We start from the raw sequence: 24,777 nt of genomic DNA, 5'->3' as shown, positions 1-24,777 counted from the left end.
CTCACTGTTGTGAGATTCTCTTAAATTACTTGTCTCAGGTGCATGGATTGTAACTCTGGGAAAATACTATTAATTCATATTTGTCAAGAGCTCTCATATGATCATGAAAGATATCAAAAATTGCCACAATATTAGCATTAAATTATTCAAAATAATGGGTGTTAAATCCAGCATTAGATGTGTTGGACATGATTTCTTCTCTTTGAGCTTTGTCCATACTGTATATGCACTGCAGCTTTCCTGTTTTCTCTCTGTTGCATAGACATTGCACTACATGTACAGGTAGAGCTATTTTAATGAGCATTCTCAAGCAGAGTTCCTGTGTAAGTAGTTTTTCTTGTGTAAGTGTCAATCAGATGACTTTACTGATAACAAATCATATAATATCCACCCTAAGAATATAACTGATTTCCCTTTTACTTGGAGGTTTATAATTTTCTTGAGTCTTAGAAAGATCTTAAACTTCACTATTCATGGATTTGTCATCCTCTTATGGGATGCAGAGGTGTGCATTTGGATCAGAAGACAGTTCACAAGGAAAACACATAACAAAATCATAGAATCAACCAGGTTGGAAGAGACCTCCAACATCATCCAGTCCAACCTAGCACCCAGCCCTGGCCAATCAACTAGACCATGGCACTAAGTGCCTCATCCAGTCTTTTCTTGAACACCTCCAGGGACATAGAATCATATCATATGCCACACAGCTCTCAGAAATGGGCTGCAAGTTTGCCAAGTTTTATACCAGGATTTGTGTATTTCCTTTGTGAATGCTACTTTTAACTGTATGAGTAAAACAAAGATTATTCTAGACCCTGGACAGTATGGTGCAAGCTAAAAAAAACACTAGAATGTTTTCAACTGGGAAGGTCAGTACCATACTCCAGAAAGATACTGTGTATTACAATCCTAGTGGTTTCTACAAACATACCTCTTCAAGCAGGCTAGAGGCTTTTATGCCTTTTATTGCTCCCTCCCTGGAGGTATTCAAGGCCAGGTTGGATGAGTGACCTGTTCTGGTGGGAGATGTCCCTGCATATGGCAGGGCGTTGGAACTAGATGATCTTTGAGGTCCCTTCCAACCTAAACCATTCTATGTAGAAAAAGCTCTGAATTATTCTCTTCTGGGGGAAATGGGCTCTTGTTAGTAGGTGGTTTACATTAAACATTGTCATTTTGCCTTTTGTGTTCCATTTCCTGATTAGTATTTATTCTCTGCAGGAATGAAATATTTGAAATTGATGATGAAAGATGTTAAGATGGCATTAAAATGAAATAAAATTTATGGTGTGAGCATATTTAAATTTCTCCAATGTTTTCATCTTCCTTTTGTGTCTGTAGTTCTCTTAGCACAGCTTGGCTATCCTGGGCATGTTGTTGTTGAACTTTAACCAAGGCAAAAATTGTGTTTAATAAAAATCACAGAATCAGTCAGGGTTGGAAGGGACCACAAGGATCAGCCAGTTCCAAGCCCCCTGCCATGCCCAGGGACACCCTACCCTAGAGCAGGCTGCCACAGCCCCATCCAGCCTGGCCTTAAACACCTCCAAGGATGAGGCCTCAACCACCTCCCTGGGCAACCCATTCCAGCCTCTCACCATTCTCATGCTGAAGAGCTTCCTTCTCATATCCACTCTGAACCTACTCACCTCCAGCTTTGCTCCATTCACTTCAGCAGATTCACTATATCCAATCTTTACTTGGGATTAGAGTTCTTTGACTTGATCTATTTCAAAGATTCTGTAGGAAACCAGAGTTTTGTGTCCCTTTATTGCTTATTATAGTATACTTGTTTAATATTTTCTATGGTATACTTTGAATCTGTGTTCCCTAATCTATGGAAAAGCTAATATGTTATATTTAAATGACATTAAATATGCAGTTCAGAATACTTCAAGTAAAACCTAAAGCTCATCTTAAAACTGAGGTGATTTTGCTTCAGATTAAGGGGTATATTGTTTTTGAAGACAACCTGATTTTCTACTCTGAAAATGAGAAGTGCTGCCTCATATTAAGAGATCTACGGGGGAAATCTTGTTTCTTTATTTCCAGTATTGCCTGGTATTCCTCAAGTCTTAAAGAAAAGGTACTTGTGACATGGAAGCAGCTTTCTTCTGAAAATGGTTTGCTAACAGGTAGGGAGCCCAGAATGCAGTGTATTGCAGAAATACATGAATCTGAATTCCTTGGTGTCACTTTCGAAAGTGACCCAGCTACAACTAGAGTGTTATGAATTACTGAATTTGCAGATATCAGGAAAGAAGTTCTTTACATGGAGGGTGGTGAGATGCTGGAACAGGTTCCCCAGGGAAGTTTTGGCTGCCCCTTCCCTGGAGGTGTTCAAGGACAGGTTGGACAGGACCTGTGCAGCCTGATCTAGTGGCAGGGGAAGTTGGAACTGGATGATTTTTAAGGTCCCTTTCAACCCAACCCATTCTATGAATCTATGAAATAAAGTTAGAAGGCAAAAACCTGTGCACCAGTCCAACCTAGCACCCAGCCCTAGCCAGTCAACTAGACCGTGGCACTAAGTGCCTCATCCAGGCTTCTCTTCAACACCTCTGGGGATGGCGACTCCACCACCCCCCTGGGCAGCCTATTCCAATACCAATCACTCTCTCTGTGAAGAACTTCCTCCTAGCATCCAGTCTAGACCTCTCCTGGCACAACTTGAGACTGTGTCCCCTTGTTCTATTGCTGGGTAGGGAGTCAGTCTCTTCTCCCTAGTACTAGGTGATAGAAAAGAGGAAATGGCTTGAAACTGTGCCAGGGGAGATTTAGGCTGAAAAATCCCTTCACTGAAAGAGTGGTCAGGTTGCCCAGGGAGTTGGTGGGGTCACTGTCTCTGCAGCTGTTCAGGAAACGTGGGGCCTTGGCACTTCAGAATATGATTTAGTGGCCATGGTGGTCTTAGTTGATGCTTGGACTCGATGATCTTGGAGCTGTTTTCCAACTGAAACAATTCTGATTCTGTCCCTGTTCGAGAGCAGATGATAAACTACTCTTGCCCTCTTGAAACTCACTCTTAGAGAAGTAACTATTTAAGCAAACCAGAACAGGTCAGACATGGTCTGAGATAATTGGCTTGGGCAAATTCAGCCCAAAGTGTTGGTGTAGCTAGAGGGTAATGTTTGTCCAGTGCTTCAGAAAAGGTACTGCAGTGAACTCTGTATGCAACAACTTGCTGTCAGAATTCCTTCCCTAGAAATGTGCATTCTGGCATAGGTAAGGTTTCCATTGATGATTTGAGTTTTGTTTTGTGGGTTTTGTTTAGTTGGTTGCTTTTGTTTGGCTGACTGGGGGGTTGTGAGTGCAGCACACCACAATACAAAGCAAAGGCAGTCTGAGATCCTTTTGAATGATGCATGTAAAGGAAACTGGATGAAAGTGATACTGCTGATGAATTTACATGGTTGCTCTGTATACTCAGCAGCCAAGGGAAGCTGGAGGCATTTTGTTTGGATGAAAAGGTATCTTTCTGAAACAAACATGTATCTGCTTTATAATAGAATCACTCTTCATCCTGACTGAAGTCTCATGCAATTATCCTGTGCTTATACTATAACAAGTGAAGGCAGATCAGGCCCCTGAGCAGTCTAAATACTAAGCATCTCAGTGTAGTGGTTTGAACCACTTAATAAATATATCCTCCACTGTCAGATCATGAGTTATGGCTGCATTACTACTGCTGTTTTCTGTACAAGGCATATCATAGAATCAACCAGGTTGTATGGAAAATTCTGAAGAGATTATCCTTTTCTTTACTTCTTTTCCTACTGTGCTGTAGTACAACCCCAGGATGGAGGATGCTGGTTGCTCTCTCTTTCAGGTGGCTGCATTTTGCTTGTTAGGGGATCTCAGATGGGTATTCTTTTTTCCCTTTTCCCTCTGTTGCCTCTCTATATACTGGTATCATCTGATAGCTATGTACTAGAAGTAAACTATTTTGTGTAAATCAACTAAAACTCTCTCTCTACTTTTTTTCCTCCCTTATCTCTCAGCAAGGGGAGAGAGGAGGGGGGAAGGGGATGGGGAAGACATGCCTTGCATTACCCTCTGGCACTCAGCTTATTGTTTTACTGTTTGTTCTTAAGTCACCCATACTTACCTTAATGGCATAGATAAAAATGTTGATTTTATTATTCACCAGCATTACTGTGCTGTGTGGAAGACTTCAGTCTTCAAAAAGCACAAAAAAAAGGACAGCCTGGGAAATTAAAGGCCAGTCAGCCTCACCACCATTCCTGGTAAGGTGGTGGAACAGCTCTTTCTGTATGTCATTTCCAAGTGTGTGGAGGAAAAGATGATGATGATGATCAGGAGTGATTTAGTTGGGGCAATTAATGAGGCAGGAATTACAAAATATGTAGATAATTTTATTTCTGGAAAGCCCTGCCCACAACTATATACTAATGAGTTAAATTTGGGTTCTAATTTGGTTGGGAAAATCTTCACAAGGATGCTTCTGGGAAATTCATTAATTTGTGAGAAAATTGGAAAAGTTTAGCCACAAAATGGCTTTGCCTCACAAATAGGCAGCCTGGAGCCCTAGGGAAAGTCTGTGCTACTCACTGCAGTGGAGTAGAAATTTCACAATAGTCCCTGGCTCCTTTGTGGCAGTGTTGGAACTGCTCAGCCATTGAAAGGCTTCTGGATCTTCCCAGGGTGCTGGGAATGAGGCAGACAATCTCTGACCTGATCCTAGTTCCTCTTGGCACAGAGGTTTGCAGAAGTGCAGGCAGGATCTCTTGCAGATGCGCAGGGAGCACCTTGTCGGTGGCACTTGCCACACTGTGAGGCACCTAAATGTCTTCTGGGAAACTTGAGGCACTTCAGTTTCCAGGTAGTTCAAGCCCAAAATATCAGGCCTAAGCTGGCCTGAAGCATGAGGCAGAGCAGAACACATTGTCCAAGAGCAGTGAGGCAGAGGCAGCAAGGCAGAAGCAGCACAACTGCTTGCAACTGAGCTCATTTTCCATTCCTTGCCCGAGTGCACTGGCCCCTTGGGCACAGAGATTCACCAACCAAAATGGCATCTGCAAACTGACCATATTAGGTGAGCCCAGGGCTTGCTCACCCTTATTTGGCAAGACAGCCACAAGTATCTAAACACCTATGGGTACCTGTTTGTCACTTTGGGAGGGGACATAATGGCCCAAGCCTTTGTTTTCCTCCTGCCCTTGCTTCCCCCATCAGCAGAAGGGTAGGGCAAGCCAGGACATCTAATAGACCTATTGGCCTGCCAGGACAAGGAGTAGTCTGTTTGGATTCGTGAAGGGGAAGGGAAGTCATGCCTGGCCAATCTGTGATGGTGAGACTAGCTGGGGAAATGAGTGGAGAGCAGTGGGTCCTGTCTGCCTCAAAACCTCCACCCAGAACAAACCAACCACATGCCTCAATACCAAACAAACAAAAAGCCAAACGGCTCCAAAGGCAGACAAACCCAACAGAAAACCAGGGCAAACAAACTTCATCAAGACAACAGAATCCTCTGTGTGCACGCATGCAAAGCTAACATTCCATCTGCCAATTCCACTTAGTTCCATTGCTCAGGTTTGCTATTATGTGCAGGTCTTCTTTGCACTGATCTTTGATTATCATTTCCTCAGTTAAACAGTAGTGTTTTCTCTTCTATCCTTACTAACAGACATCTGAAGCACAGCTTTGTTATAAAGTTACTTTGATATGTCTTCTATTTTATGATACATTCTTTTCTCACCATTACAGGGCAGAACTCCTAATGTCAGGAGCCTAAGAGGCTAAAGGTGCATGAAAGCTACCTTGTTCCCACTATGTTGGCTTGAAGAATCTGAGGTAAACTAACATAGGAATGCTACAGGTAAAGCTATGAATTGTGGGGGGAAGTGGGATGGGAGGGTGCAGGTTACAATCTATAGCAATTTGATTCAAAGGCAAATAAGAGAAATAGAATTTTCCTGGTTTGTAATTGTGGGTAGCACAAATTGATAACCAGCTGGTTACTGACAAAAAGTCATAGGATCATTTTGGTTGGAAGAGACAGCTAGGATTGAGTCCAACTGTCAACCTAAGGCCACCACGGCCACTGAACCATGACCTGAAGTGCCATTTCCATGTGTTTCTTGAACATCTGCAGAGACAGTGACTCCACCAACTCCCTGGGCTGCCCATCCCAATGCCTGACCATTCTTTCAATAAAGGAATTTTTCCTAGTACCCAACCTAAACCTCCCCTGGCACAATTTCAGGCCATTTCCTCTTGTTCTATGACCTGGTACTAGGGACAAGAGACTGAACCCCACCTCACTCCAACCTCCTTTCATATAGTTGTAGAGAGCAATAAGGTCTTCCCTCGACCTTCTCTTCTCCAGACTAAACCCTGGTTACCTCAGCAGCTGCTCCTCAGACTTGTTCTCTAGACCTTTCACTAGCTTTGTTGTCATTCTCTGGACAAGAAAGCACAAATGCACAACCTGTATTTGCAAGTAATTCTAGCTTAGCTGGAGAAACAAGAGAGTTAAGAATGATGGAGCTATAGAGTAGTATTTGCACTAGGGAAAAGGAGATGGCTAGTGCCAGACCGCAAGAATGGCAACAAAAGAAAACAAGCTCTTGGCTCCAAATGCATAAAGTTTGTTGTCACTGCAGATGCAGCTGCATTTGGAAACCAGGCAAATAGAATTTGAAATGCAGAGTTAGAAAGGAAATTTGCTAGTTGCCTGCAGGGATGGAGAAAACTATTTGGCCTGACTGCTGCTTATCAGCTCTTTGTTTTGTTGTGTGGGTTTTTTTTTCCCTGACAGCTTTGTTAACAGGTCAAAAGCCATCAGGAATTACTGTTTGGCCTACTCACTTTATTCTTTGGTGGCTGCTCAGCCACAGATACTCCTCTACAAAGAAATATGCAGTGGTGTCAGCAGTAGTTAGAATCTGCATTGAAGATAGATGTAAGATATCTCCAGGAGACCCCAGTGGATTTTTGGTGGATATAAAAAGGCTTCCAGGCACAGAAGGCAGACTAGGGAGAGATGAATATTGTCAGTTCACATTAAGCATTGTGGTAAGCACTTAAAAAAAGGATCAAGGGTGCTTTTCTCAGCATGAAACCAATGTTTGTACCTACCTTGTCCTGGGGCTGCAGAAGATGCTGTGTGTCATACGAACACTACCAGAGTACAGATAAATGTGTCTCTGTAAAGAAATGCATCTTTCAGCAGGTAGACACAGTTTCAGTAGACATGTATCTTTGGAGGCTTACTGTGAGATCTTATCAGAGTTGCCTGTGCACTGAGTCATCTAGGTGGCAATAAACCTGTGTGTGCAAGGTAGTTAGTAGCTTAGATAGAAGCTCCCTGTTTCTGTGTTGAAATTATCTGAAATATCTGAGGAGTCTGTGCTCAAGCTAGATCCCTCCTCAATGCCAAACTATGGTTGCAGCACTTCTGCCATTTAATTGACCCTCTATAATTATAGAATAGGGTATTTAAGTCTTGCTTATTAGTTTTAATCTGCTTACCTACACCTATTACCTATTTATTATACCTCTTTTATATCTATAGATGTGCATATATATAAAAGTGTATATATACCTATTACACCTCTTACTTATTTAATACCCATTACACCTCTTACCTATTTAATACCTATTATACATCTTACCTATTTATTATGCCTCTTATATATATATATAAATGCTCTTACCTATTTATTATGCCTCTTTTATATATATAAATGTGTATATATATAAAAAGGTATATATACCTATTATACCTCTTACTTATGTAATACCTATTATACCTCTTACCTATTTATTATACCTCTTTTATATATACAAATGTGCATATACCTATTACACCTCTTTCCTACTTAATTCCTATTATACCTCTTTTATATATATAAATGTTCTTGCCTATTTATTATGCCTCTTTTATATAGAATCATAGAATCAACCAGGTTGGAAGAGACCTCCAAGATCATCCAGTCCAACCTATCACCCTGCCCTATCCAATCAACTAGACCATGGCACTAAGTGCCTCAGCCAGGCTTTTCTTGAAGACCCCCAGGGACGGTGCCTCCACCACCTCCCTGGGCAGCCCATTCCAATGGGAAATCACTCTCTCTGTGAAGAACTTCCTAATATCCAGCCTAGACCTACCCTGGCACAACTTGAGACTGTGTCCCCTTGTTCTATTGCTGGTTACCTGGGAGAAGAAGCCACCCCCCACCTGGCTACAATGCCCTTTCAGGTAGTTGTAGACAGTAATAAGATCACCCCTGAGCCTCCTCTTCATATATAAATGTGTATATATATAAAAATGTAGAAGGGCGACGAGGCTGGGGAGAGGCCTTGAGCACAAGCCCTACGAGGGGAGGCTGAGGGAGCTGGGGTTGTTTAGCCTGGAGAAGAGGAGGCTCAGGGGTGACCTTATTGCTGTCTACAACTACCTGAAGGGTGGTTGTGGCCAGGAGGAGGTTGCTCTCTTCTCTCAGGTGGCCAGCTCCAGAACAAGAGGACACAGCCTCAGGCTGCGCCAGGGGAAATTTCGGCTGGAGGTGAGGAGAAAGTTCTTCACTGAGAGAGTCATTGGACACTGGAATGGGCTGCCTGGGGAGGTGGTGGAGTCGTCGTCCCTGGGGCAGTTCAAGGCAAGGTTGGATGTGGCACTTGGTGCCATGGTCTAGCCTTGGGCACTGTGGTAAAGGGTTGGACTTGATGATCTGTGAGGTCTCTTCCAACCTTGGTGATACTGTGATACTGTGATATATACCTATTACACCTCTTACCTATTTATTATACCTCTTATATATATAAATGTTCTTACCTATTTATTATACCTCTTTTATATGTATAAATGTGTATATATATAAAAATGTGTATATACCTATTATATGTCTTACCTATTTAATACCTATTATGCCTCTTACCTGTTTATTATGCCTCTTTTATATATATAAATGTGTATATATAAAAAAAGTATATATACCTCTTACCTGTTTAATACCTGTTATACCTCTTATTTATTATACCTCTTTTATAGGTATATAAAAGAGGTATAATAAATAGGTAAGAACATTTATATATATAAGTTTTAACCTACTTATTATACCTCTTATATATATATAAATATGTATATATATAAAAATGTATATATACCTATTATACCTCTTATTTATTATACCTCTTTTATATATATATAAAAGAAGTATAATAAATAGGTAAGAACATTTATATATATAAGTTTTAACCTACTTATTATACCTCTTATATATATATAAATATGTATATATATAAAAATGTATATATACCTATTATACCTCTTATTTATTATACCTCTTTTATATATATATAAAAGAAGTATAATAAATAGGTAAGAACATTTATATATATAAGTATTTACCTACTTATTATACCTCTTATATATATAAATATGTATATATATAAAAATGTATACATACCTATTATACCTCTTACCTATTCAATACCTATTATACCTCTTATTTATTATACCTCTTTTATATATATATAAAAGAGGTATAATAAATAGGTAAGTACATTTATATATGTAAGTTTTTACCTACTTATTATACCTCTTATATATATATAAAAATGTATATATACCTATTATACCTCTTACCTATTTAATACCTATTATATCTCTTATTTATTATACCTCTTTTATATATATAAATGTGTACATATATAAAAATGTATATATACCTATTATACCTCTTACCTATTTAATACCTGTTATACCTCTTACTTATTTATTATACCTCTTTTATATATAGAAATGTTCTTACCTATTTATTATACCTCTTTTATATATATAAAAGTTCTTACCTATTTATTATACCTCTTTTATATATATAAATGTGTATGTATATATATAAAAATGTATATATATCTATTATACCTCTTACCTATTTAATACCTATTATACCTCTTACCTATTTCTCATACCTCTTTTATATATAGAAATGTTCTTAACTATTTATTATACCTCTTTTATATATATATAAAAGTTCTTGCCTACTTCTTATACCTCTTTCATATATATAGATGTGTATATATATAGAAATGTATATATACCTATTATACCTCTTACCTATTTAATACCTATTATACCTCCTACCTATTTCTCATACCTCTTATATATATATATAAATGTGTACATATATAAAAATGTATATATACCTATTATACCTCTTACCTATTTATACCTATTATGCCCCTTACCTACTTAATATTAGGTATTACCTACAACTAATACCTTATTAGTTTTAATGAGGTATTAATCTGCTTCATTCAGGAACAGATGTTTCTCCTGTGTTACTGAAAGATGTCTTTGGAAATCAAAGATTGTTATTTTGGCAAAGAGAGCTTGGGAAAATCTCAATTATGAATCATACAAGGGGAGGAGTGAAATGAATTGCATTGCAACTTTGCAGAAATCTGGCTCATGGTAATGAGCTCATGTTAAAAATATTAACAGCGTGGCAGAAGTGATGTTTTCTTTTGCACCTGTGTGGCAGCCTTGACATGCTGTTTCTGTTGTTCAGAGGAGTGACTTTACTTGCAGCTTCAGTCCTTTAAAATTCCTCAGTAATTTGGTTTTTAGATATTTTATTTTCTTCCCCAATCTTTCTGCAGTTCACTCTATGTTTAATTGCCACATTAGGTTTCCAGTCAAGTTGCATGCACTGCCCAGAAACATCTGTGTGTGAGGTTATTTTATTCTGAATATCTATTTAGAGATATTCTTCTTTTGAATATGAAGAATGGTACATGCTGCTAGGAAGCTTAGCAAAATGGATGAGTAAGGTTTTAGTGCTTAAAAAAGATCAAGTGACATGAAGGAAGAAGGCTTAACTCCAGCCACATCAGAGGCTGTATTGTCTGCGATTCCCAGGGACAGAAAAAACGCCATTTAAGTAGACAACATCTGATCAGAATAACCCACTGTTGTTTAAATCTTCTTTTTCTTCTGTGATGTTATGTAAAAAAAGGCAAGTACTGTCTTATTAAGAGCTGAAACAGTTGTTGAGAGGAGTATCAGTTAGACAGTGCAAATGGTCTTTTCTTCTTTGCCCAGTCTATATTTGTGCTTGGGATTTACCCAACTGAGGTCTCTGACCTTGCGCTTGGCTTTGTTGAACTTCATGAGATTGGCATGCCAGAAAGGGTTATCACACCTTGCAAGGGTGCCTTCAGCTTTGTTTTGCTTTTATCTGGAGTAGGAAAGATGCACACTGAGACACTGAGCAATCTTTGTACTCGGCGAAAGCCTTTATTTGGCTTTTTGACAGTGTTCTGTGACTACAGGCTTGTCAGAAGAGGGGGTAAAGGTCAGGAGGTGGCAGCTCCTGCAACAGCTGTGGAAAGGCTCATCAGCATTCACCCCCTGTAAGCAGGTCCTTCAAAGTGTCCTGCTGAGGTTTATTACTGTGCAAATGCCTGCTTTGCAGGCCTGCATCCTCAAAATAGCTCCTAATTGGCAGTGAGACTGCATTGCACTTACAGCTTTTAGAACAAAATATTTCTGTGTTTGCAATGCAAGACAATTTTAATGTTGGGAAACTGCTCAAGCAATAGAGGTAGACTGTTGGTCAGGGTTTATTCTATGAAAGTGAATAACAGCAAGTTAAATAACAAGAAGTAAATGCAAACATGTCTGAAAGTGGATGCTGGAACTATCAGTCAACGTTGCAGTGAAAAGAATTGCCAGGTGTTTGATCTACTTCAGAGTGTTGTTTGTAGGTGTTTTAAGTGTGCCAGGCATGAGAATGTCATTTAGGATCAATTATATTGAAAAGATCAGTCACTTGTGTAAGTATGTGCTTGGAATTAAAGCCCTATATATTTCCTGTCTATTCTTACTAGGTATAAGCAACTGAGGACAACACTTCTTGCTGTCTGGAGATGGAAAACAACATAATTGCTATCGCTTGTGAAGAACTTGAAGAGCTAAGAGAAGCATTCAGTAAAATAGGCATGTTTTAAATATGAAAATAATGATTGCATTACTGCTGCAAAGCCATGTAGGATTGGTGAAAGAACTCTTTATGGATCAATTTATTTGAACAGGGCCGTGTTTTCCTCCTATGTTGCCAGTAATATCTAAGCCAATGAGAAAGTTTACAGAATTCCCCTTATTTTCTCTGAGTTTCTGTGCTTATTATATTTTTTCAACTTCAGCAATGAAAAAAGAAATGTTTTCTTGTTGGACAGATGCATTATTTATGTCATTGTATATAGAATCCTAGAATGGTTTATGTTGGAAGGGACCTCAAAGCTCATCCAGTTCCAATCCCCTCCATAGGCAAGGGACACCTCCCACTAGAAAGGTCTCTCAAGGCCTCATCCAACCTGGCCTTGAACACCTCTGGGGGAGGGAGCAGCCACAACCTCCCTGGGCAACCTGTGCCAGTGTCTCACCACCCTCACTGCAAAAATCCCTTTCCTAACATCTGCTTTGAATGTCCCCTCTGCCAGTTTAAACCCATTACCCTTTGTCTTGTCATTACAAGACCTTGTCAATAGTCCCCAGCCTTCCTGTAGGTCCCCTTCAGATACTGGATGGCCACCACAAGGTCTCCCTGAAGCCTTCTCTTCTCCAGGCTGAAGAGTCCCAACTGTTGTAGCCTGTCATGCCACATGTTCTCAAAATTGAGGTATTTGAACTCCTTAAATCTGAAACAAACTAACTAAAAAAAAACTGTTAGATTAAATTCCAATCACTAAATACATTTTCATGTAAGGTTGCTGATGCTTTACTTGCATGCTTTGGTCAACTAATGATTTATCTACTAGGGTTGCATTTTGTGGAATCACAGGATGTTAGGGACTGGAAGGGACCTTGAAAGATCATCTAGTCCAACCCTTCCCTGTCACAGCAGGATCACTTGAATACTGTGTTCAGTTTTGGGCTCCCCAGTTGAAGAGGGACAGGGATCTGCTGGAGAGGGTCCAGCGGAGGGCTACGAGGACGATTAGGGGACTGCAGGGCATGGCTTGTAAGGAGAGGCTGAGGGACCTGGGGCTGTTTAGTCTGGAGAAGACTTAGAGGGGAGTTGATAAATGTTTATAAGTATCTGAAAGCTGGGCAGGAGCAGGGGGACAGGCTCTGCTCACTGGTCCCTAGGATAGGACAAGGAGCAGTGGGTGTAAGTTGCAGCACAAGAGGTTCTGCCTCAACACAAGGGGGAACTTCTTTACTGTAAGGGTCACAGAGCACTGGAACAGGCTCCCCAGAGAGGTTGTGGAGTCTCCTTCTCTGGAGACTTTCAAGGCTTGTCTGGATGTGTTCCTGTGTGATCTGTGTTAGATAGGATTGTCCTGCTGTGGCAGGGGGGTTGTAGAGAGCAATTAGGTCTGCCCTGAGCCTCCTCTTCTGCAGGCTGCACACCCCCAGCTCCCTCAGCCTCTCCTCACAGGGCTGTGCTCCAGACCCCTAACCAGCTTTGTTGCCCTTCTCTGGACACATTGCAGTACCTCAATATCTCTCTTGAATTGAGGAACCCAGAACTGGATGCAGTGGCCCCATGCTCAAGGTGTGGCCTGACCAGTGTTGAGTACAGGGGCAGAATAACCTCTCTTGTCCTACTGGCCACACTGATCCTGATCCAGGCCAGGATGCCATTGGCTCTCTTGGCCACCTGGGCACACTACTGGCTCGTGTTCAGCTACTATCTACAAATACCCCCCAGGTCCCTCTTTGCCTGGCTGCTCTCCAGCCACTCTGTCCCCAGCCTGTAGCACTGCTTGGGGTTATTGTGGCCAAAGTGTAGAACCCTGCACTTGGCCTTGTTCAGTCGCATCCCATTGGTCTCTGCCCACCCATCCAGCCTGTCACAGTCCCTCTGCAGGGCTCTCCTACCCTCCAACAGATTGACACCTGCTCCTTATTTGTTGTCATCTGCAAATTTACTGATGCTGCACTCTATTTCCTGGCCCAGATCATCACCTGGCACAAATCCTAGCCACTTGTGCTTCTAAGTACTCCTTCATGCTTACTTATGTGTGTCAGAAGAGGAAATACTCATTTCCCAGAACTGTATTTCTCTCATTCATTCTGAACAGTCACTGTGCTTGTTTCTTTACAGAAGTATAAAGCTGTGCTTTCACTTTACAGATATTGACAACAGTGGGTATGTCAGTGATTATGAGCTTCAGGACCTGTTTAAAGAAGCAAGTCTGCCCCTGCCTGGTTACAAAGTCCGGGAGATTGTAGAAAAAGTCATTGTGGTGACAGACAGCAACAAGGATGGGAAAATCAACTTTGAAGAGTTTGTCTCTGTAAGACATTCCTTTTGGCTCTGTCTGATTTCTGTTGACAACTAGGATAGCAAACTGAATTAAGTGGTACAGCTAAGCACTGTTTTGATACAAATAACGTTTTGAGAATGGGAAAGCTTTCTCAGACAGTTTACAATATCCTAGATAATTCTTTTCTGGTCTTTTGCATTTCCCTCTCCCATTTGATTGCTAGATCTTATTTGGGCAGAAGTGATAGCACAGCACTTTCAGTCCTACTTATTATTTCCTCAAGGATGAGGAACTATTGGGTCAGCCATTGCCTTAACAAAAGAGTAATTTAGATACCAGCCTTTGACATCATAGAATCAGCCAGGTTGGAAGAGACCTCCAAGCTCTTCCAGTCCAACCTAGCACCCAGCCCTATCCAATCAACCAGACCATGGCACTATGTGCCCATCCAGTCTTTTCTTCAACACCTCCAGGGACAGTGACTCCACCACCTCCCTGAGCAGCCCATTCCAATGGCAAATCACTCTCTCTGTGAAGAACTTCTTAGTGATTAAACTAATACACTACTATGCATAATCTCTATACTAAAAGCTATTTTTTACTAAGGTGCAGTTTTTTTACTTTTAGAGAACTTTAAAAGTTTTAGACTTGTTTGTTTGCTTGTTTTAATGTAGCTCACTTGATACTGTCTTTTGTTTAAGAGAAACAAAACCTTTTCAGACTGTTGGGGTGTACGTGTGTGCTTCAGGGTGATTAGATTTTTGCTTTGAATTGCAGCAAGTTGCTTGTTGGGCTAGTTGCTGATCTTTCTTTCCAAGATTCTAGTTTGCAGTAGTTCATAGGTATTGAATTGTATCTGTTGCTTAGGTTTTGTGATGGTTTGGGTGCTCCCTGCCCCCCCCCCCCCACTTTGGAAATCACCCAGACTAGACTCAGCCAGCTCTGGAAATTGAATGAAGCTTATTATTTACAGCTTAGCACAATATACAAGCAGATATTTACAGTATATGCAGTTATATACAGAAATATACAAGGTAAAAGGTAATACAGAAACACAGAAGCCCTCTCAGAAATCTGAGTCCCCAGGAGGGGCTTCCAATCGCCCTTCCACCTTACCTCTACCCCTCTCAACCTTACCCCAGTCCTGAGGAAGAAAGGAGGTTCGGCCAGGGGATTAGGAAGCAAAGTGGATTAGTCCAAGAAATGGCAGAGGGGTGAGGTTAGAGATGCAGCTCAGCCAGTTCCCCAGCAGAAGTGCTTATCTGTGTTTTGATTTCTTGTCCTTATACATCTCAGCAAGCCTATGAGGGAAGCAGACATCAGCCTTGTTTTCTTTTCACAGCCTGTAATCTAGTTCTTCTCACCAAAACATTCTAGCTAGCTTCAAACTAGCACAGGTTTCAAAACTGATAATGAATTATATACAATATTTGGGCAAATACAGTACTTATCAGTATATCCAACGGGGTTTATGTTGCAGACAGGTGGAAAATGGTATCAGCTTGCTGAAAAGCATCTGTAACTGCCACTTTTTTACTGGTTTTAACTAGTTAACAGGATTTATTTATCTTTTGCTGTAAAGCTGTGCTGGTTTGAGGCTAACATTTACTGAGAGAAAAGAAATCCTTAGCTGTGAGAAAAGAAAAAAAGCAATAGTAATCTATATCTAATCTATATCCCTCAGTCTTCTGCTGAGAAACACAACTAGTCAAAATATAGGTGCTGGAGTAGGTGCAGAGAAGGGTGATGAGGCTGGGAAGAGGTCTGGCAAACATGACCTATGAGGGGTGGCTGAGGGAGCTGGGGTTGTTCAGTCTGGAGGAGACTGAGAGGGGACTTTATTGCTCTCTACGACTACCTAAAAGGAGGTTGTAGTGAGGCTGGAGCTGGTTTCTTCTCCCCAGTTGCTAATGCTAGGACAAGAGGAAATGGCCTCAAGTTGCATCAGGGGAGGTTTAGGTTGGATGTTCGCAGGAAGCTCTTTCCCGAGTGAGTGGTCAGGCACTGGAACAGGCTGCCCAGGGAGGTGGTGGAGTCACCATCCCTGGAGGTGTTTAAAAGAAGAGTGGATGTGGTGCTTGAGGCTATGGTCTGGTGATTAAGGATGCTGGGATGAATGATGCTATGATCCAACCATAGCGATTCATAGTGCTTAGATGTTGTGCTGAGGGATTTGGGTTAGTCAAGCACTTGTCAGTGTGAAACTAATGATTGGACTCAATGGTCTTGAAGGGCTTTTCCAATCTAAGAAATCCTGTGATGCTGTGATAGGTAAGATGGGCACTTCTCACACACTTCTTAGCTCTCACTTCTGGCCGTGCCGCCTTTTCTGGTGGTCTGGTCTCTGTGGCTGACTCTGCCTTTAACTCTGTAATCCACCTAACCCTTTTTCCTCTACCTTCCTTGTTGTCTTTTTTTGACATCTCACCTCAGATCTCCAGATTTATCACGTGAGATATATGTGGGTGGATCTGGTTATTTCTGAAGGGAGGGAAAGAGGGAAGGGGAAGGAGGTTTGGGTCGGGAGCCCTCCTGGGGACTTGAATTGTTTCTAGAAGGGGTATTGTGTTTCTGTGTTACTTTTAATTTGATTCTATCTGTGTATATACCTGTATATTGTGCTAAGCTGTAAATATAGCTTCATTCCTCAACTTCCAGCTGGCTCAGTCTAGTCTGGGTGCTTTTCTTAAGTGTGGGGGGGTGGGTAACTCCCAAACCATCACAAAAGCATATGATGTGGAATAAATATATATATATATACTATATATATATATAATATACTATAGTAGTTGAAAATGTGTTTATCTTTAGTTGTTTTCTTCAGTTGACCAAAATACCTGTGGGAAAAATTGTGTAGATTGTTGAATGTCTACTTTTTTAGATATCATGGCTTAATAAAGGTAGCACTTGAGGTACTCAGCTGAGAAATGACCTTTATATATATATATACTTTAGATATCCAGCATGAACATTTCTTGAAGGGATTTAAACTAGTTTTACCCATACAGTAACTTCTTCCTGGTTTTTCATTTGTGTTTTTGTTTTTCAGAGCAGAAGTCAATGTAAATACCAAAGAAAGGCAGTCAGGTTAACTACTGATTCTAGAATACTTGCATGAGTTGAGTTAACACAGTTATTTGAAGGTATGCTCAATCACAAACTGCTCTCTTTTTAATTCCAGATAATTCAGGAATTGAAAAGTAAAGATGTTAGCAAATCTTTCCGAAAATCAATAAACAAAAAGCAAGGTATTACAGCAATTGGAGGTACATCAGCTATATCTAGTGAGGGAACACAGCACTCTTATTCAGGTAAGAAACAATTAAACATGAGAAAATTATACATGGAGGAAGATACTGAAGTGTGTGCTAGGGAGGAAGGAAAAAGCAGCTGGAAAATGTTGCTGTTGGAATCAAATTAACAAAAGAACAAGCATATGAGGATGGGCAAGATCAGTGTGGGTGGTAGTTCAGTAAAATATGGGCTTGTCAGTCATTGCTAGTTTCATGCTGTTGTTGGAGGCAAGGTAGATATCTTTGCCAGAGCAAAAAGTAAAAAACAAGCATTGGCAGTCTATGCAGGACATAAAATAGATTACTCCTTTGGCATCCTTTTAATAATGCTAGTCAAGTTTTTGCCTTCATTATCTGCTAATCTACTGATTTCTCTATTTATATAAAAATGAATCCTCATTTTCATTTCCAAAGTGTTCATTTAAAACAAAACAAACAAAAGCCCTCAAACCCCCAAACACCAAAACCATCAACCAAACCCAAAATAAATGCACATCCATTCTGGATGGAAGGACCTCATCAGCTTTTTCTGTGCCATTACAGAATTCTTCACTCTGTATGATGTTTGTGTAACTTATTCTGTAGAATCATAGAATGCTTTAGGTTGGAAGAGACCTCAAAGCTCATCCAGTTCCAACTCCATGCCATAGACAGGGACTCCTCTCACTAGAACAGGTCACTCAAGGCCTCATCCAACCTGGCCTTGAACACCTCCAGGGAGGGAGCAGCCACAACCTCCCTGGGCAACCTGTGCCAGTGTCTCACCACCCTCACTGTAAAGAACCCTTTCCTAACATCTAGTTTGAATCTCCCCTCTGCCAGTTTAAACCCATTACCCCTTGTCCTGTCATTGCAAGACCTTGTCAATAGTCCCTCCCCAGCCTTCCTGTAGGTCCCCTTCTGATACTGGAAGGCCACTATAAGGGTCTCCTCAAAGCCTTCTCTTCTGCAGGCTGAAGAGCCCCAGCTCTGCTATGAGGACAGCTCCTGACCTCATAGCAGAGCTAGCTGCTCCATCCCTCTGATACTTGAAATGTTATTTCCTGTTTCTTTCCTGCCTCCCCCTGCTTCATGTCATTTCAGCTGATAATTGTACCTAATCCATTGTAGCTCCTGGTCAAAATGCTAACTGCCTTCTAGGATCATGCTGCAATAAGCAATATTGCAAGCCTCATGATTGGCTCGAGTCTGATTTGGTGTAGTTCCAGAATTGTGTTAAGATTCTATGTATGAGGAATATTCAGCTAGTAAAGGTGATGATCCTCTTTCTGTTGATGTTATCCTTACTTCACCAGCTGGACTTTGTCTCCAAAGCAAGGGAATATATTCTATCTCAAAGGATGCCTGTAGTGGGGGACAGAGCTAATTGTTCAGAAACTTCAATTTTTAGTGTAAAGAAGCTGAGCCCACTAGAGTGCAATTCACCTGACCTGGCCTCATCAGCCAGCTAGTTAATGGTGAGATGAAGTATGCACTAGAATTCCACAGTTCTTCCCACTGACAAGCAAAGAAGTGCAATAATTTGGGTATGGATACTTCTCTTACATGCTTCTTGTGGTAAGTGAGGTGAATACCACTTAGACTCCCTGGGAATTTGGATGTTCATGTTGTGGTTCCTGTCCCATTAAGCATTCTTAGATACATAATAATCAGTTCTGCACTGAATATGAAAGAGAATTTGAAACTGAGGTACTAAACTTTTAATAAGTGTTGTGGAATGGAATAGAAGGTTCTCAAAGTTTCTCAAAGCTAAAGACAGCACAGCAATCCAGATGGTAGTCTCAAAAAGTACTGTCAATCTCTGAGGTCCTGAGTGAAATTCTGCATTTGAAACCTAGAGTGTATCGACTGCCAGGTTGTGTATTTCAGGTCATAAATTTCCCTCTTTTTGTTGTAAATGCTGTGAAGCTGAATTTGAACTCAGCCACAGAATCATTTCACTTGGAAAAGACTTCTTAAGATTGAGTCTAACCTTGAGCCTCACACCATGGCCATTAAGCCACGTCCCAAAGTGCCATGTCCTCACATTCCCTGAACACCTCCAATCACTTTGGTGGGCAGCCTGGTCCAATGCTTAACCACTCTTTCAGGAAAGACTTCTTATTTTTTGGCTAATATCCAACCTAAACCTTCCCTGGCACAATTTCAGGCCATAAATGGCTTGCTGGTACCTTCCCTATTATGTTGCTATGACTGTTATGTTGCCCTTCAGCAAATCACTAGATGTTTAGAGAGTGCAGTAGGAAAAAGCAATCTGCACTTACCCTTTTTGTACTCTTTGCAATTGATCTGATTCTTTCTCTAACTGTCCCCTGTGTAGCTGAGGAGTTCTGTTGCAGGTGAACCTTTTTGACCCAAGCCTGATATGTAGTAGTATGTGTTCATCAAAATTTTAGTAGATTATTTTAATCCTGTTCTCCTTTTCAGAGGAAGAAAAAGTTGCCTTTGTTAATTGGATAAATAAAGCTCTACAAGATGACCCAGACTGTAAGCACCTCCTACCTATGAACCCATCAGATGCTAGTCTCTTTAAATCCCTTGCAGATGGCATTCTTCTTTGGTAAGTCCAAGGCTGAGAGAAAGAAAAGAAATTAATCTCTAAGGTTAAATGCTGGTCAGAGTGACACAAATTGGAAAACCTCTGCCAGACTTTTAGCATTAGGACTCCACTCTTCAATATTTCAAGCAGTGTGTGAGATGGGAAAATCTATTTGCCTACAGAAATGTTATTTTTGCAAATTATGTGACTTGCCTTCTGCTTCAAACCCACTGTTACACATCAGATATGCACAGATTGTTTATAAAGGAGATAATTACACAGCTTGTGTATTCATTAGCTGAAATAATTGCAAAGCTTTGCTATTCAAGTATTTTCAGAAGCTACTAAATGTAGTTATTACAGAATCACAGAATCCACCAGGTTGGAAGAGATCTCCAAGATCATCCAGTCCAACCTAGCACCCAGCCCTGTCCAATCAACATAGAATAATAGAATCAACCAGGTTGGAAGAGATGTAGAATCATAGAATGCTTTAGGTTGGAAGAGACCTCAAAGCTCATCCAGTTCCAACTCCATGCCATAGACAGGGACGCCTCTCACTAGAACAGGTCACTCAAGGCCTCATCCAACCTGGCCTTGAACACCTCCAGGGAGGGAGCAGCCACAGCCTCCCTGGGCAACCTGTGCCAGTGTCTCACCACCCTCACTGCAAAGAGCCCTTTCCTAACATCTAGTTTGAATCTCCCCTCTGCCAGTTTAAACCCATTACCCCCTTGTCCTGTCCATTACAAGACCTTGTCAGTAGTCCCTCCCCAAACTTCCTGTAGGTCCCTTTCAGATACTGCAAGGTCACTATAAGGTCTCTTCGAAGTCTTCTCCAGGCTGAAGAGCCCCAGCTCTTGTAGCCTGTTCTCGTAGCAGAGCTGCTGCAGCCCTCTGAGCATTGTCATGGCCCTCATCTGGACTTGCTCCAACAGTTCCATGTCCTTGTGTTGGGGGCAGACAGTACTCCACGTGGGGTCTGAGGAGAGTAGAGCAAAGGGGCAGAATCCCCTCCCTTGCCCTGCTGGCCACACTGCTCTTGCTGCAGCCCAGCACACAGTTGCTGTCTGGGCTGCACTCACACTGCAGGCTCCTGTTGAGCTTTTCATCACCCCAGACCCCCAGGTCCTTTTCCTCAGGGCTGCTCATTTGCCACCCAGCCTGGAGTTGTGCTTGGGATATCCTACGATGGGGGAAAGAGAAATCTGAATTAAATCTGTGGCAAAACAGAGAACATAGGTCTCATAACTTCAGCCTGCTGTATCTTTCTAGTCCAATTAGGCTAGTAGTACTTATTCATACGCCATCGTTAGAAGGCATTAGCATATCAATGTTGACATGAATTAGTCTTTGAGATCCTTCTAGTTGCAAGCTCTTGTCGAAATGCAGTGCTGAAATTTCACTAGATAGTATTTAACTGACCTTATTTTACAGTTTTTTGGTCTTCTCAGCTTTTTTTGATAGCACAGAGAGGCTGTTTTGCTCAAGTGTAAAAGCCAGATGCTGAAGTGACTTACAACTCCATGTATTATCTTGGGGTTCCTTGATGAATGTGCAATTATTTAAGAAGGAGGAGAGATTTAGAGGGCAAGGTGGTGTTTTTGTTTTATCAGAAGTATTTACAGCTACTTTAAAGTGTTATGGGATTATAATCAAGTAACAGCTTTTTGTTAGAAATGACAGTTGAAATAAACACTGATTTATTTTTTCTTCTTCCTTAGCAAAATGATCAACTTTTCACAACCAAATACAATCGATGAAAGGGCTATTAATAAGAAGAAACTCACTTCTTTCACTGTTTCTGTAAGTACTGCAGAGATAGGAGCTTGGCACAAATGGAATAGTGAAATATTTTTCTGTACCTTGCTCCATGAGAACAGTAATTCAAGGAGAAAGCAAAGGCCTTTGTATTCAAACATGTGAAATGGTACTTTCTAATGAACTCTGATGACTTACCCTTTTTCTTAGATCATTTACAGGAAAACCTTTTTATGCTTTTCTTAGTTTTTCCTTTGTTCACTGTTTGCTTTACTAAGTACTTGAAGAAAATCTTATGCTCTGAGTGGATGATCAGATCATAGTTTAGCAATGTAGGAAGTTCTGCATGGCTGTGTGGTAGGGTGATGTATTTTCAGTAGGGGAGAAATAGAAAAGAAGCAGCTTTGGTTTTGATTGTATCAAGCCATGTGTCTGAGAGAAACCATTTTCCAGATCTTAGTTTGTGTATAAAAAGAACAGGTCTGGAAGAAGGAAATGGATCCAAGGAGAAAAACAGACAAAGTGATCTAAACCTTCAGTTAACTGGCAGACTTCATTTCATAGATTCAGACAGGTTGGAAGAGACCTCCAAGATCATCCAGTCCAACCTAGCACCCTGCCCTATTCAGTCAACTAGACCATGGCACTAAGTGCCTCATCCAGGCTTTTTCTGAACAACTCCAGGGACAGCAACTCCACCACCTCCCTGGGCAGCCCATTCCAATGCCAATCACTCTCTCTGGCAACAACTTCCTCCTAACATCCAGCCTAGACCTCCCCTGGCACCACTTGAGACTGTGTCCCCTTGTTCTATTGCTGGTTGCCTGGCAGAAGAGACCAACCCCACCTGGCTACAGCCTCCCTTCAGGTAGTTGTAGAAAGCAATGAGCTCTGCCCTGAGCCTCCTCTTCTGCAGGCTGCACACCAGCAGCTCCCTCAGTTTGTCCTCACAGGGCTGTGCTCCAGGCCCCTCACCAGCCTTGCTGCCTTTCTCTGGACACGTTCCATTATCTCAACATCTCTCTTGAATTGAGGAGCCCAGAACTGGACACAGCACTCAAGGTGTGGCCTGACCAGTGCTGAGCACAGGGGAAGAATAACCTCCCTCGTCCTGCTGGCCACACTGTTCCTGATGCAGGCCAGGATGCCATTGGCTCTCCTGGCCACCTGGGCACACTGCTGGCTCATCTTCAGCTACTCTCTACCAGTACACCCAGGTCCCTTTCAGGCTGTGATATTAAAATATTAAATGTTAAAGCTTCTCCTTTATCTCCTTCCTGCTTTCCTTAGTCACTGCAGGCCTGGGTCTTTACAAGATTGCTTATGACAGATCTCCAACAAGTAGCTGCAAACACTCCTACAGTAGCCCTTGTTTAGGTTTGCAGATTACCAACTGATTACTATAAACAAACATCTCTACAGAGTTTGGTCTTTTATGGTTTGTCACAGACACCCTCAAAATGAGCATCTGGTCTGTGAGACCTTTTTGCTATCATTTCTTGCTTTTTCTTACCACCACACAGTTGTGTTGTCAGCCTGTGTAAAATCCCAGGTGGGATGAGAGTGTCAGTAGCCTCCTTCACAGGGCAGAAGTCCACATGAGCACATTTTTGCACAGGATGAAACCCCTGGTATTTTGACCAATACTTGTTTAATTTGTGTATGTGCTACTTACAAATCACAAACATTAGTTTTACTAGTGTTTCTCTGTGATCCAAGCTGCAGAAGATGGTCAACAAGTGTTTGGTGGATCCATGTCAAACATTGTCAATAATGGTTTTCATTACATTTTGAAATGAGATGTAGTGGCTCACAAAAAAATCTCGTGTGTACTGTCCTGATGGAAGCCATCCATGGTCAGACTCGATGGGGCACTGAGCAACCTGATCTGGTTGCAGATGTCTCTGCTCACTGCAAGGGGGTTGGGTAAAATGACCTTTGAGCATCCCTTCCAACCAGATTATTTCTGTGAAATAATACATTGTTTCCTACAAAGCCTGAATCTTAAATAGTTTAATATGAACCAATTTCCTAAGAACTGCAGCCTCATAGACTTGTTAAACACTATTCAAAACAGGAGAACCTAAACCTGGCTCTGAATTCAGCTTCTGCTATTGGCTGTACTGTTGTCAATATTGGATCACAAGATTTGAAAGAAGGAAAACCACACTTGGTATTGGGACTCCTGTGGCAGATCATTAAAGTTGGTCTGTTTGCTGATATTGAGATCTCCAGAAATGAAGGTAAGAGTACCACCAGGTACAGCAATGTTGGCAGTTTGGAATTAACTGAGACAACAAAAGCAGTGACTTCATCTTTCTTTCAAACTTGCTTTCAGCTCTTATTGCCTTGCTAAATGAAAAGGAAGAACTAGATCAGTTAATGAAGCTTTCCCCAGAAGAGCTCTTGCTACGTTGGGTGAACTACCACATGGCCAACGCAGGGTGGCTGAAAATCAGTAACTTCAGCCAAGACATTAAGGTATGTTGCTATCAATGTGATAATTGCATAGGATGATATTTAAACACATTATGCATAGAAACAAATCTGTCATATCAGAAGTATTTAGAAAAACAGTAGCCTTCTGCTTTTTCTAGCTATAGATTCATCTTGCATTTCTCAACACTGAAAGCATCCTGTAGATGTCTTGTATCCTGTGCAGCATCACAGCAAAGCAAGCCTTTCTGACAAGCTTATATTCAGGGAAGTTCTAATTTTCTGAGATTGGTATTTGAGTTATTTAGAACAGTGTGCACTACCTTTTTCCTCCTGCTTATCCTTCCCTGGTCGTGGCTCTGCATAAAGCCATCTCTTTTTCACAATATCACAGTATCACCAAGGTTGGAAGAGACCTCACAGATCATCAAGTCCAACCCTTTACCACAGAGCTCAAGGCTAGACCATGGCACCAAGTGCCACGTCCAATCCTGCCTTGAA

General features: G+C 41.3%; 1 protein-coding gene across 8 annotated transcripts in view; it reads left to right on the top strand.

Annotated features, from left to right (window-relative positions):
• The window catches only part of PLS1 (plastin 1), a 55,393-nt gene that overhangs the window by 9,837 nt on the left and 20,779 nt on the right, over positions 1 to 24,777 (top strand). For 6 of the 8 annotated variants that reach the window (XM_064165105.1, XM_064165109.1, XM_064165107.1 and 3 more), the window contains 8 exons: positions 5,731 to 5,817; positions 11,863 to 11,971; positions 14,114 to 14,277; positions 17,429 to 17,558; positions 19,968 to 20,100; positions 21,804 to 21,885; positions 23,918 to 24,083; positions 24,179 to 24,321. In XM_064165105.1, the coding sequence (XP_064021175.1) occupies positions 11,902 to 11,971; positions 14,114 to 14,277; positions 17,429 to 17,558; positions 19,968 to 20,100; positions 21,804 to 21,885; positions 23,918 to 24,083; positions 24,179 to 24,321 (888 nt within the window). In that variant the 5' untranslated portion in view covers positions 5,731 to 5,817; positions 11,863 to 11,901. Of the gene's footprint in view, positions 1 to 5,730; positions 5,843 to 11,862; positions 11,972 to 14,113; positions 14,278 to 17,428; positions 17,559 to 19,967; positions 20,101 to 21,803; positions 21,886 to 23,917; positions 24,084 to 24,178; positions 24,322 to 24,777 lie in introns of all 8 variants that reach the window. The other 2 variants (XM_064165106.1, XM_064165108.1) reach the window with 2 other exon arrangements.

This window comes from Pogoniulus pusillus, chromosome 26, assembly GCF_015220805.1.
Source record: "Pogoniulus pusillus isolate bPogPus1 chromosome 26, bPogPus1.pri, whole genome shotgun sequence".
Taxonomy (NCBI): domain Eukaryota; kingdom Metazoa; phylum Chordata; class Aves; order Piciformes; family Lybiidae; genus Pogoniulus; species Pogoniulus pusillus.
Note: the sequence above shows the minus strand (reverse complement) of the source record. Positions and strands in the feature narration are given on the sequence as shown.